General features: G+C 60.0%; 1 protein-coding gene across 1 annotated transcript in view; it reads right to left on the bottom strand.

Moving 5' to 3' along the window:
• Nucleotides 1-4,991: 4,991 nt before the first annotated feature.
• Nucleotides 4,992-15,370, bottom strand: part of LOC140717570 (aristaless-related homeobox protein-like) — a 35,749-nt gene continuing 25,370 nt past the window's right edge. The window contains exon 3 of the mRNA XM_073031145.1: nt 4,992-5,513. Within this exon, the coding sequence (XP_072887246.1) occupies nt 5,175-5,513 (339 nt within the window). The 3' untranslated portion in view covers nt 4,992-5,174. The remainder of the gene's footprint in view (nt 5,514-15,370) is intronic.

Here is a 15,370-nt window from a genome sequence, read left to right on the forward strand (position 1 = left end):
CCATCCCATCCCCTCATCGACCCCCCCACCCACATGACACTCAAACACCATCCCATCCCATATCCTCATCGACCCCCCCACCCACATGACACACAAACACCATCCCATCCCATATCCTCATCGACCCCCCCACCCACATGACACTCAAACACCATCCCATCCCATCCCCTCATCGACCCCCCCACCCACATGACACACAAACACCATCCCATCCCATATCCTCATCGACCCCCACCCACATGACACTCAAACACCATCCCATCCCATATCCTCATCGACCCCCCCACCCACATGACACTCAAACACCCTCCCATCCCATATCCTCATCGACCCCCCCACGCACATGACACACAAACACCCTCCCATCCCATCCCCTCATCGACCCCCCACCCACATGACACACAAACACCATCCCATCCCATATCCTCATCGACCACCCCACCCACATGACACACAAACACCATCCCATCCCATATCCTCATAGACCCCCCCACCCACATGACACACAAACACCATCCCATCCCATCCCCTCATCGACCCCCCCACCCACATGACACACAAACACCATCCCATCCCATATCCTCATCGACCCCCCCACCCACATGATACACAAACACCCTCCCATCCCATCCCCTCATCGACCCCCCACCCACATGACACACAAACACCATCCCATCCCATATCCTCATCGACCCCCCCACCCACATGACACACAAACACCATCCCATCCCATATCCTCATCGACCCCCCCACCCACATGACACACAAACACCATCCCATCCCATCCCCTCATCGACCCCCCCACCCACATGACACACAAACACCATCCCATCCCATATCCTCATCGACCCCTCCACCCACATGACACACAAACACCATCCCATCCCATCCCCTCATCGACCCTCCACCCACATGACACACAAACACCATCCCATCCCATCCCCTCATCGACCCCCCACCCACATGACACACAAACACCATCCCATCCCATCCCCTCATCGACCCCCCCCACCCACATGACACACAAACACCATCCCATCCCATATCCTCATCGACCCCCCCACCCACATGACACACAAACACCATCCCATCCCATCCCCTCATCGACCCCCCACCCACATGACACACAAACACCATCCCATCCCATCCCATCGACCCCCCCACCCACATTACACACAAACACCCTCCCATCCCATATCCTCATCGACCCCCCCACCCACATGACACACAAACACCATCCCATCCCATCCCCTCATCGACCCCCCCACCCACATGACACTCAAACACCATCCCATCCCATCCCCTCATCGACCCCCCCACCCACATGACACACAAACACCATCCCATCCCATATCCTCATCGACCCCCCCACCCACATGACACACAAACACCATCCCATCCCATATCCTCATCGACCCCCCCACCCACATGACACACAAACACCATCCCATCCCATATCCTCATCGACCCCCCCACCCACATGACACACAAACACCATCCCATCCCAGATCCTCATCGACCCCCCCACCCACATGACACACAAACACCATCACATCCCATATCCTCATCGACCCCCCCACCCACATGACACACAAACACCATCCCATCCCATATCCTCATCGACCCCCCCACCCACATGACACACAAACACCATCCCATCCCATCCCCTCATCGACCCCCCCACCCACATGACACACAAACACCATCCCATCCCATATCCTCATCGACCCCCCCACCCACATGACACTCAAACACCATCCCATCCCATATCCTCATCGACCCCCCCACCCACATGACACTCAAACACCCTCCCATCCCAGATCCTCATCGACCCCCCCACCCACATGACACACAAACACCATCCCATCCCAGATCCTCATCGACCCCCCCACCCACATGACACACAAACACCATCCCATCCCATATCCTCATCGACCCCCCCCACCCACATGACACACAAACACCATCCCATCCCATATCCTCATCGACCCCCCCACCCACATGACACACAAACACCATCCCATCCCATCCCCTCATCGACCCCCCACCCACATGACACACAAACACCATCCCATCCCATATCCTCATCGACCCCCCCACCCACATGACACACAAACACCATCCCATCCCATCCCATCGACCCCCCCACCCACATTACACACAAACACCCTCCCATCCCATATCCTCATCGACCCCCCCACCCACATGACACACAAACACCATCCCATCCCAGATCCTCATCGACCCCCCCCACCCACATGACACACAAACACCATCCCATCCCATCCCATCATCGACCCCCCCCACCCACATGACACTCAAACACCATCCCATCCCATATCCTCATCGACCCTCCCACCCACATGACACACAAACACCGTCCCATCCCATATCCTCATCGACCCCCCCACCCACATGACACACAAACACCCTCCCATCCCATATCCTCATCGACCCCCCCACCCACATGACACACAAACACCCTCCCATCCCATATCCTCATCGACCCCCCCACCCACATGACACTCAAACACCATCCCATCCCCTCATCGACCCCCCCACCCACATGACACACATACACCATCCCATCCCATATCCTCATCGACCCCCCCCACCCACATGACACACAAACACCATCCCATCCCATCCCCTCATCGACCCCCCCACCCACATGACACTCAAACACCATCCCATCCCAGATCCTCATCGACCCCCCCACCCACATGGAATAGGGTGGGATTTGGCCCCCCCGAACGTAAAGATTGAGGGGAGATTTGATAGAGGCATACAGAATCATGAGGGGTAGAGGTCGGGTAAATCCAAGCAGGCTGTTTCCCCTAAAGTTAGGTGAGACGATAACTGGAGGTCATGGGTGAAGGGTGTAAGGGGAACACGAGCGGGAGTACTGCACTCAGAGGGTGGGGAGAGTGTGGAACGAGCTGCCAGTGCGACTGGCGGATGTGAGCTCGATTTTAAAGTCTGTATTGGAACGGATGGTGGGGGTGCGGAGAGCTCTGTGTCCGGGTGCAGGCAGCCGGAAGTTTAAATGGGCCGGCAGACTAGATGGGCTGAAGGGCCCGTTTCTGTGCCGTTGTTTCCCAGGATTGTACTCACAGGAACCCGGCAGGAGTGCGAACTGAGACCCGGAGGAACGCTGTGCACACAGGCACAGGCCCAGAGGCGACAACTGAACCAGTGTCTCTACCCCCTCCCACTTCCTCCGTCCCCCTCGCTCCCGTACCGCGGCCCCAACCAGTCCCCTGGATCCGTGTCCCAAGACAGTCAGGATTACAGACACCACATATCAACCTTTTATTAAAATCATAAATTATCTCCTTACAGCGAAAGGCATTCCTTCAAAACATGACGATTCCTGCACAGTCAGATATTCGGCCATAGAAGGCATCACCACCCAGAACAAACCACCCGTGTACCTGACCCAACCCTCTCCTTCACGCAGAGGGCCCGAGGTCAAACCGCCACCAGCCATCACCCTCCCCACACTCACACTACCACCCCCCTCCCCACCCCTCCACCCGCCCGTATTGGGGGTATTCTCTCCTGCGGGGGGATACCTCCCGGCAGCCCCACCCGCTGCTCTGTCGTCAAGCTGCAGGTCTCCCCATCGAAGGGCAGATTTGACGCGGTCCGTGTCGCGTGCTGGGACTTGGCCACTTCTACCCGCCACCTTTAAATCGTAACTGGAGCGCTTCGTCCACCGTGAAAACAGCCGTTTTGCGACCGGCCATCTTTCTGGCTGGAGGCCGTCACTGCCACTACAGGGGGAATTTAAATCAGTCACTCCCCACGCAGGGGGTACGGACTGTGATAAAGGTGAGCAGTACAAGGCACGCGTCAGAGGTGGCGAAAAATCATTTCCCGCATAAAAAAATTATTAAATATTAAATAAATAAATAGCTAGCTGTGGTCACAGTTCAATCACCAGGGTTGAGACACCAACGAACTATCCCCAACACCGTCCCATCACACACTCCCGGGGTCAGACACAGAGTGACCCTCCCTCCACACCGTCCCATCACACACTCCCTGGGTCAGACACAGAGTGACCCTCCCTCCACACCGTCCCGTCACACACTCCCGGGGTCAGACACAGAGTGACCCTCCCTCCACACCGTCCCATCACACACTCCCTGGGTCAGACACAGAGTGACCCTCCCTCCACACCGTCCCATCACACACTCCCGGGGTCAGACACAGAGTGAATCTCCCTCTGCACCATCCCCACACACACTCCCGGGGTCAGACACAGAGTGAATCTCCCTCCACACCGTCCCATCTCACACTCCTGGGGTCAGACACAGAGTGAATCTCCCTCCGCACCGTCCCATCACACACTCCCGGGGTCAGACACAGACTGAATCTCCCTCCGCACCGTCCCATCACACACTCCCGGGGTCAGTCACAGAGTGAATCTCCCTCCACACCGTCCCATCACACACTCCCTGGGTCAGACACAGACTGAATCTCCCTCCGCACCGTCCCATCACACACTCCCGGGGTCAGTCACAGAGTGAATCTCCCTCCACACCGTCCCATCACACACTCCCGGGGTCAGACAGAGAGTGAATCTCCCTCCACACCGTCCCATCACACACTCCCGGGGTCAGACACAGAGTGACCCTCCCTCCACACCGTCCCATCACACACTCACTGGGTCAGACACAGAGTGAATCTCCCTCCACACCGTCCCATCACACACTCCCGGGGTCAGACACAGAGTGAATCTCCCTCCACACCGTCCCATCGCACACTCCCGGGGTCAGACACAGATTGAATCTCCCTCCACACCGTCCCATCACACACTCCCGGGGTCAGACACAGAGTGACCCTCCCTCCACACCGTCACATCACACACTCACTGGGTCAGACACAGAGTGAATCTCCCTCCACACTGTCCCATCACACACTCCCGGGGTCAGACACAGAGTGAATCTCCCTACACACTGTCCCATCACACACTCCCGGGTAGACAATTCCCCTAGAACTGCAGCCACATCGCGTCAGTGATCGTCCCCACCCCAGTCACCCCTCTCAGAGTTCTCTTCCCGAGATCGGGTGGCGGGCTGGGTCTGGCGTCGCCGAGGAGGAGGAGAGGGCCGCAGCCGGGCAGCGGGGAGGGTCGTCACAGGGCGTAATCCATCTCCAGCCCCACCTCAAAGTCCGCCTTGGTGAAGTCGAGCTCGATGCCGTCCAGCGGGTGGGCCGGGTACAAGCAGGGGGTCGGCGGTGGGGCCCAGTGCCCGAGCTCGGGGGCCGGGGGCTGCGCCAGGCTGCAGGCCGGGGCTGAGAAATTTCCCTCCTGCTTGGGGGCCGTGACAGGAGGGGCAGGGGTTGGGGCCCAGGGCAATGCAGGGCAGCTGGTAGCCGGGGCCGGGGTAATGCAGGGTCCCCGAAGGGTGGCGGGGGGGGTCGTCCCCAGGTGCAGCACGGGCACGGCCCCGTGCACCTCCAGTCTGTCGGCTGTAGCGGGCACGCCGGTTCTGGAACCACACCTGCAGGGGAAACACGGACACAGGTTAGCGTCACGGGACACAGGAACTACACAGGGACACAACACGGACACGGGTCAGCATCATGGGAATGGCACAAACACGGGAACTACACAGGGACACGGAACACGGACACAGGTTAGCGTCACGAGACACGGGAACTTCACAGGGACACAGGACACGGACACGGGTCAGCGTCACGGGAACTACACAGGGATACGGAACACGGACACAGGTCAGTGTCACGGGAATGGCACAAACACGGGAACTACACAGGGATACGGAACACGGACACAGGTCAGTGTCACGGGAATGGCACAAACACGGGAACTACACAGGGACACGGAACACGGACACAGGTCAGTGTCACGGGAATGGCACAAACACGGGAACTACACAGGGATACGGAACATGGACACAGGTCAGTGTCACGGGAATGGCACAAACACGGGAACTACACAGGGACACGGAACACGGACACAGGTCAGTGTCACGGGAATGGCACAAACACGGGAACTACACAGGGACACGGAACACGGACACAGGTCAGTGTCACGGGAATGGCACAAACACGGGAACTACACAGGGATACGGAACACGGACACAGGTCAGTGTCACGGGAATGGCACAAACACGGGAACTACACAGGGATACGGAACACGGACACAGGTCAGTGTCACGGGAATGGCACAAACACGGGAACTACACAGGGACACGGAACACGGGTCAGCATCATGGGAACTTCACAGGGACACGGAACATGGACACAGGTCAGCATTACGGGAATGGCACAAACACGGGAACTACACAGGGACACGGAACACGGGTCAGCATCATGGGAACTTCACAGGGACACGGAACATGGACACGGCTCAGCATCACGGGAACTACACAGGGACACGGAACATGGACACAGGTCAGCGTCACGGGAACTACACAGGGACACGGAACGGGTCAGCATCACGGGACACGGGAACTAAACAGTGACATGGAACACGAACATGGGTCGACACACACAAGCACGGGCACTAGGAGGGTATGGGTGAGGAGGAGGGAGAGTGGGAATAGTGACAGAGACTGGGAGGGGATGGGTGGGGAGGTGAGGGGGAGTGATGGACAGACGGAGGAGGGAGAGTGGGAATAGTGACAGGGACTGGGAGGGGATGGGTGGGGAGGTGAGGGGGAGTGATGGACAGACGGAGGAGGGAGTGTGGGAATAGTGACAGAGACTGCGAGGGGATGGGTGGGGAGGTGAGGGGGAGTGATGGACAGATGGAGGAGGGAGAGTGGGAATAGTGACAGACTGGGAGGGGATGGGTGGGGAGGAGAGGGGGAGTGATGGACAGACGGAGGAGGGAGAGTGGGAATAGTGACAGAGACTGGGAGGGGATGGGTGGGGAGGTGAGGGGGAGTGATGGACAGACGGAGGAGGGAGAGTGGGAATAGTGACAGAGACTGGGAGGGGATGGGTGGGGAGGTGAGGGGGAGTGATGGACAGACAGAGGAGGGAGAGTGGGAATAGTGACAGAGACTGGGAGGGGATGGGTGGGCAGGTGAGGGGGAGTGATGGACAGACGGAGGAGGGAGAGTGGGAATAGTGACAGAGACTGGGTGCGGATGGGTGGGGAGGTGAGGGGGAGTGATGGACAGATGGAGGAGGGAGAGTGGGAATAGTGACAGAGACTGGGAGGGGATGGGTGGGGAGGTGAGGGGGAGTGATGGACAGACGGAGGAGGGAGAGTGGGAATAGTGACAGAGACTGGGAGGGGATGGGTGGGGAGGTGATGGGGAGTGATGGACAGACGGAGGAGGGAGAGTGGGAATAGTGACAGAGACTGGGAGGGGATGGGTGGGGAGGTGAGGGGGAGTGATGGACAGACGGAGGAGGGAGAGTGGGAATAGTGACAGAGACTGGGAGGGGATGGGTGGGGAGGTGAGGGGGAGTGATGGACAGACGGAGGAGGGAGAGTGGGAATAGTGACAGAGACTGTGAGGGGATGGGTGGGGAGGTGAGGGGGAGTGATGGTCAGACGGAGGAGGGGAGAGAGGGAATAGTGACAGGGCCTGGGAGGGGATGGGTGGTGAGGTGAGGGGGAGTGATGGACAGACGGAGGAGGGAGAGTGGGAATAGTGACAGAGACTGGGAGGGGATGGGTGGGGAGGTGAGGGGGAGTGATGGACAGACGGAGGAGGGAGAGTGGGAATAGTGACAGAGACTGGGAGGGGATGGGTGGGGAGGTGAGGGGGAGTGATGGACAGACGGAGGAGGGAGAGTGGGAATAGTGACAGAGACTGGGAGGGGATGGGTGGGGAGGTGAGGGGGAGTGATGGACAGACGGAGGAGGGGAGAGTGGGAATAGTGACAGAGACTGGGAGGGGATGGGTGGGGAGGTGAGGGGGAGTGATGGACAGACGGAGGAGGGAGAGTGGGAATAGTGACAGACTGGGAGGGGATGGGTGGGGAGGAGAGGGGGAGTGATGGACAGACGGAGGAGGGAGAGTGGGAATAGTGACAGAGACTGGGAGGGGATGGGTGGGGAGGTGAGGGGGAGTGGTGGACAGACGGAGGAGGGAGAGTGGGGATAGTGACAGAGACTGGGAGGGGATGGGTGGGGATGTGAGGGGGAGTGATGGACAGTCGGAGGAGGGAGAGTGGGAATAGAGATAGAGACTGGGAGGGGATGGGTGGGGAGGTGAGGGGGAGTGATGGACAGACGGAGGAGGGAGGGTGGGAATAGTGATAGAGACTGGGAGGGGATGGGTGGGGAGGTGAGGGGTAGTGATGGACAGACGGAGGAGGGAAAGTGGGAATAGTGACAGAGACTGGGAGGGGATGGGTGGGGAGGTGAGGGGGAGTGATGGACAGATGGAGGAGGGAGAGTGGGAATAGTGACAGAGACTGGGAGGGGATGGGTGGGGAGGTGAGGGGGAGTGATGGACAGACGGAGGAGGGAGAGTGGGAATAGTGACAGAGACTGGGAGGGGATGGGTGGGGAGGAGAGGGGGAGTGATGGACAGACGGAGGAGGGAGGGTGGGAATAGTGATAGAGACTGGGAGGGGATGGGTGGGGAGGTGAGGGGTAGTGATGGACAGTCGGAGGAGGGAAAGTGGGAATAGTGACAGAGACTGGGAGGGGATGGGTGGGGAGGTGAGGGGTAGTGATGGACAGACGGAGGAGGGAAAGTGGGAATAGTGACAGAGACTGGGAGGGGATGGGTGGGGAGGTGAGGGGGAGTGATGGACAGATGGAGGAGGGAGAGTGGGAATAGTGACAGAGACTGGGAGGGGATGGGTGGGGAGGAGAGGGGGAGTGATGGACAGACGGAGGAGGGAGAGTGGGAATAGTGACAGAGACTGGGAGGGGATGGGTGGGGAGGTGAGGGGGAGTGATGGACAGACAGAGAAGGGGAGAGTGGGAATAGTGACAGACTGGGAGGGGATGGGTGGGGAGGTGAGGGGGAGTGATGGACAGACGGAGGAGGGGAGAGTGGGAATAGTGACAGAGACTGGGAGGGGATGGCTGGGGAGGTGAGGGGGAGTGATGGACAGACGGAGGAGGGAGAGTGGGAATAGTGACAGAGACTGGGAGGGGATGGGTGGGGAGGTGAGGGGGAGTGATGGACAGACAGAGGAGGGAGAGTGGGAATAGTGACAGAGACTGGGAGGGGATGGGTGGGGAGGTGAGGGGGAGTGATGGACAGACGGAGGAGGGAGGGTGGGAATAGTGACAGAGACTGGGAGGGGATGGGTGGGGGAGTGATGGACAGTTGGAGGAGGGAGAGTGGGAATAGTGACAGAGACTGGGAGGGGATGGTTGGGGAGGTGAGGGGGAGTGATGGACTGACGGAGGAGGGAGAGTAGGAATAGTGACAGAGACTGGGAGGGGAAGGGTGGGGAGGTGAGGGGGAGTGATGGACAGACGGAGGGGGGAGAGTGGGAACAGTTACAGAAACTGGGAGGGGAAGGGTGGGGAGGTGAGGGGGAGTGATGGACAGACGGAGGGGGGAGAGTGGGAACAGTTACAGAGACTGGGTGGAGATGGGTGGGGAGGTGAGGGGGAGTGATGGACAGACGGAGGAGGGAGGGTGGGAATAGTGACAGAGACTGGGAGGGGATGGGTGGGGAGGTGAGGGGGAGTGATGGACAGACAGAGGAGGGGAGAGTGGGAATAGTGACAGACTGGGAGGGGATGGGTGGGGAGGTGAGGGGGAGTGATGGACAGACAGAGGAGGGAGAGTGGGAATAGTGACAGAGACTGGGAGGGGATGGGTGGGGAGGTGAGGGGGAGTGATGGACAGACGGAGGAGGGAGAGTGGGAATAGTGACAGAGACTGGGAGGGGATGGGTGGGGAGGTGAGGGGGAATGATGGACAGACGGAGGAGGGAGAGTGGGAATAGTGACAGAGACTGGGAGGGGATGGGTGGGGAGGTGAGGGGGAGTGATGGACAGACGGAGGAGGGAGAGTGGGAATAGTGACAGAGACTGGGAGGGGATGGGTGGGGAGGTGAGGGGGAATGATGGACAGACGGAGGAGGGAGAGTGGGAATAGTGACAGAGACTGGGAGGGGATGGGTGGGGAGGTGAGGGGGAGTGATGGACAGACGGAGGAGGGAGAGTGGGAATAGTGACAGAGACTGGGAGGGGATGGGTGGGGAGGTGAGGGGGAGTGTTGGACAGACAGAGGAGGGAGAGTGGGAATAGTGACAGAGACTGGGAGGGGATGGGTGGGGAGGTGAGGGGGAGTGATGGACAGACGGAGGAGGGAGAGTGGGAATAGTGACAGAGATTGGGAGGGGATGGGTGGGGAGGTGAGGGGGAGTGATGGACAGACGGAGGAGGGAGAGTGGGAATAGTGACAGAGACTGGGAGGGGATGGGTGGGGAGGTGAGGGGGAGTGATGGACAGACGGAGGAGGGAGAGTGGGAATAGTGACAGAGACTGGGAGGGGATGGGTGGGGAGGTGAGGGGGAGTGATGGACAGACGGAGGAGGGAGAGTGGATATAGTGACAGAGACTGGGAGGGGATGGAATGGGAGGTGAGGGGGAGTGATGGACAGACGGAGGAGGGGAGAGTGGGAATAGTGACAGAGACTGGGAGGGGATGGGTGGGGAGGTGAGGGGGAGTGATGGACAGACGGAGGAGGGGAGAGTGGGAATAGTGACAGAGACTGGGAGGGGATGGGTGGGGAGGTGAGGGGGAGTGATGGACAGACGGAGGAGGGGAGAGTGGGAATAGTGACAGAGACTGGGAGGGGATGGGTGGGGAGGTGAGGGGGAGTGATGGACAGACGGAGGAGGGGAGAGTGGGAATAGTGACAGAGACTGGGAGGGGATGGAATGGGAGGTGAGGGGGAGTGATGGACAGACGGAGGAGGGGAGAGTTTGAATAGTGACAGAGACTGGGAGGGGATGGGTGGGGAGGTGAGGGGGAGTGATGGACAGACGGAGGAGGGAGAGTGGGAATAGTGACAGAGACTGGGAGGGGATGGGTGGGGAGGTGAGGGGGAGTGATGGACAGACGGAGGAGGGAGTGTGGGAATAGTGACAGAGACTGGGAGGGGATGGGTGGGGAGGTGAGGGGGAGTGATGGACAGACGGAGGAGGGAGAGTGGGAATAGTGACAGAGACTGGGAGGGGATGGGTGGGGAGGTGAGGGGGAGTGATGGACAGACGGAGGAGGGAGAGTGGGAATAGTGACAGAGACTGGGAGGGGATGGGTGGGGAGGTGAGGGGGAGTGATGGACAGACGGAGAAGGGAGAGTGGGAATAGTGACAGAGACTGTGAGGGGATGGGTGGGGAGGTGAGGGGGAGTGATGGACAGACGGAGGAGGGGAGAGAGGGAATAGTGACAGGGCCTGGGAGGGGATGGGTGGGGAGGTGAGGGGGAGTGATGGACAGACGGAGGAGGGAGAGTGGGAATAGTGACAGGGCCTGGGAGGGGATGGGTGGGGAGGTGAGGGGGAGTGATGGACAGAAGGAGGAGGGAGAGTGGGAATAGTGACAGAGACTGGGAGGGGATGGGTGGGGAGGAGAGGGGGAGTGATGGACAGACGGAGGAGGGGAGAGTGGGAATAGTGACAGAGACTGGGAGGGGATGGGTGGGGAGGTGAGGGGGAGTGATGGACAGACGGAGGAGGGAGAGTGGGAATAGTGACAGAGACTGGGAGGGGATGGGTGGGGAGGTGAGGGGGAGTGATGGACAGACGGAGGAGGGGAGAGTGGGAATAGTGACAGAGACTGGGAGGGGATGGGTGGGGAGGTGAGGGGGAGTGATGGACAGACGGAGGAGGGAGAGTGGGAATAGTGACAGAGACTGGGAGGGGATGGGTGGGGAGGTGAGGGGGAGTGATGGACTGACGGAGGAGGGAGAGAGGGAATAGTGACAGGGACTGTGAGGGGATGGGTGGGGAGGTGAGGGGGTGTGATGGACAGACGGAGGAGGGAGAGTGGGAATAGTGACAGAGACTGGGAGGGGATGGGTGGGGAGGTGAGGGGGAGTGATCGACAGACGGAGGAGGGAGAGTGGGAATAGTGACAGAGACTGGGAGCGGATGGGTGGGGAGGTGAGGGGGTGTGATGGACAGACGGAGGAGGGGAGAGTGGGAATAGTGACAGAGACAAGGAGGGGATGGGTGGGGAGGTGAGGGGGAGTGATGGACAGACGGAGGAGGGAGGGTGGGAATAGTGACAGAGACTGGGAGGGGATGGGTGGGGAGGTGAGGGGGAGTGATGGACAGACAGAGGAGGGGAGAGTGGGAATAGTGACAGACTGGGAGGGGATGGGTGGGGAGGTGAGGGGGAGTGATGGACAGACAGAGGAGGGAGAGTGGGAATAGTGACAGAGACTGGGAGGGGATGGGTGGGGAGGTGAGGGGGAATGATGGACAGACGGAGGAGGGAGAGTGGGAATAGTGACAGAGACTGGGAGGGGATGGGTGGGGAGGTGAGGGGGAGTGATGGACAGACGGAGGAGGGAGAGTGGGAATAGTGACAGAGACTGGGAGGGGATGGGTGGGGAGGTGAGGGGGAATGATGGACAGACGGAGGAGGGAGAGTGGGAATAGTGACAGAGACTGGGAGGGGATGGGTGGGGAGGTGAGGGGGAGTGATGGACAGACGGAGGAGGGAGAGTGGGAATAGTGACAGAGACTGGGAGGGGATGGGTGGGGAGGTGAGGGGGAGTGATGGACAGACGGAGGAGGGGAGAGTGGGAATAGTGACAGAGACTGGGAGGGGATGGGTGGGGAGGTGAGGGGGAGTGATGGACAGACGGAGGAGGGAGAGTGGGAATAGTGACAGAGACTGGGAGGGGATGGGTGGGGAGGTGAGGGGGAGTGATGGACAGACGGAGGAGGGAGAGTGGGAATAGTGACAGAGACTGGGAGGGGATGGGTGGGGAGGTGAGGGGGAGTGATGGACAGACGGAGGAGGGAGAGTGGGAATAGTGACAGAGACTGGGAGGGGATGGGTGGGGAGGTGAGGGGGAGTGATGGACAGACGGAGGAGGGAGAGTGGGAATAGTGACAGAGACTGGGAGGGGATGGGTGGGGAGGTGAGGGGGAGTGATGGACAGACGGAGGAGGGAGAGTGGGAATAGTGACAGAGACTGTGAGGGGATGGGTGGGGAGGTGAGGGGGAGTGATGGACAGACGGAGGAGGGGAGAGAGGGAATAGTGACAGGGCCTGGGAGGGGATGGGTGGGGAGGTGAGGGGGAGTGATGGACAGACGGAGGAGGGAGAGTGGGAATAGTGACAGGGCCTGGGAGGGGATGGGTGGGGAGGTGAGGGGGAGTGATGGACAGACGGAGGAGGGAGAGTGGGAATAGTGACAGAGACTGGGAGGGGATGGGTGGGGAGGAGAGGGGGGAGTGATGGACAGACGGAGGAGGGGAGAGTGGGAATAGTGACAGAGACTGGGAGGGGATGGGTGGGGAGGTGAGGGGGAGTGATGGACAGACGGAGGAGGGGAGAGTGGGAATAGTGACAGAGACTGGGAGGGGATGGGTGGGGAGGTGAGGGGGAGTGATGGACAGACGGAGGAGGGAGAGTGGGAATAGTGACAGAGACTGGGAGGGGATGGTTGGGGAGGTGAGGGGGAGTGATGGACTGACGGAGGAGGGAGAGAGGGAATAGTGACAGGGACTGTGAGGGGATGGGTGGGAAGGTGAGGGGGTGTGATGGACAGACGGAGGAGGGAGAGTGGGAATAGTGACAGAGACTGGGAGGGGATGGGTGGGGAGGTGAGGGGGAGTGATCGACAGACGGAGGAGGGAGAGTGGGAATAGTGACAGAGACTGGGAGCGGATGGGTGGGGAGGTGAGGGGGTGTGATGGACAGACGGAGGAGGGGAGAGTGGGAATAGTGACAGAGACTGGGAGGGGATGGGTGGGGAGGTGAGGGGGAGTGATGGACAGACGGAAGAGGGGAGACTGGGAATAGTGACAGAGACTGGGAGGGGATGGGTGGGGAGGTGAGGGGGAGTGATGGACAGACGGAGGAGGGAGAGTGGGAATAGTGACAGAGACTGGGAGGGGATGGGTGGGGAGGTGAGGGGGAGTGATGGACAGACGGAGGAGGGAGAGTGGGAATAGTGACAGAGACTGGGAGGGGATGGGTGGGGAGGTGAGGGGGAGTGATGGACAGACGGAGGAGTGAGAGTGGGAATAGTGACAGAGACTGGGAGGGGATGGGTGGGGAGGTGAGGGGGAGTGATGGACAGACAGAGGAGGGAGAGTGGGAATAGTGTCAGAGACTGGGAGGGGATGGAATGGGAGGTGAGGGGGAGTGATGGACAGACGGAGGAGGGAGAGTGGGAATAGTGACAGAGACTGGGAGGGGATGGGTGGGGAGGAGAGGGGGAGTGATGGACAGACGGAGGAGTGAGAGTGGGAATAGTGACAGAGACTGGGAGGGGATGGGTGGGGAGGTGAGGGGGAGTGATGGACAGACAGAGGAGGGAGAGTGGGAATAGTGTCAGAGACTGGGAGGGGATGGAATGGGAGGTGAGGGGGAGTGATGGACAGACGGAGGACGGAGAGAGGGAACAGTGTCAGAGACTGGGAGGGGATGGGTGGGGAGGTGAGGGGGAGTGATGGACAGACGGAGGAGGGAGAGTGGGAATAGTGACAGACTGGGAGTGGATGGGTGGGGAGGTGAGGGGGAGTGATGGACAGACAGAGGAGGCAGAGTGGGAATAGTGACAGAGACTGGGAGGGGATGGGTGGGGAGGTGAGGGGGAGTGATGGACAGACGGAGGAGGGAGAGTGGGAATAGTGACAGAGACTGGGTGCGGATGGGTGGGGAGGTGAGGGGGAGTGATGGACAGACGGAGGAGGGAGAGTGGGAACAGTTACAGAGACTGGGTGGGGATGGGTGGGGAGGTGAGGGGGAGTGATGGACTGATGGAGGAGGGAGAGTGGGGATAGTGACAGAGACTGGGAGGGGATGGGTGGGGATGTGAGGGGGAGTGATGGACAGTCGGAGGAGGGAGAGTGGGAATAGAGATAGAGACTGGGAGGGGATGGGTGGGGAGGTGAGGGGGAGTGATGGACAGACGGAGGAGGGAGGGTGGGAATAGTGATAGAGACTGGGAGGGGATGGGTGGGGAGGTGAGGGGTAGTGATGGACAGACGGAGGAGGGAAAGTGGGAATAGTGACAGAGACAGGGAGGGGATGGGTGGGGAGGTGAGGGGGAGTGATGGACAGAAGGAGGAGGGGAGAGTGGGAATAGTGACAGAGACTGGGAGGGGATCGGTGGGGAGGTGAGGGGGAGTGATGGACAGACAGAGGAGGGGAGAGTGGGAATAGTGACAGAGACTGGGAGGGGATGGGTGGGGAGGTGAGGGGGAGTGATGGAC

This window comes from Hemitrygon akajei, chromosome 28 (assembly GCF_048418815.1).
Source record: "Hemitrygon akajei chromosome 28, sHemAka1.3, whole genome shotgun sequence".
Taxonomy (NCBI): Eukaryota; Metazoa; Chordata; class Chondrichthyes; order Myliobatiformes; family Dasyatidae; genus Hemitrygon; species Hemitrygon akajei.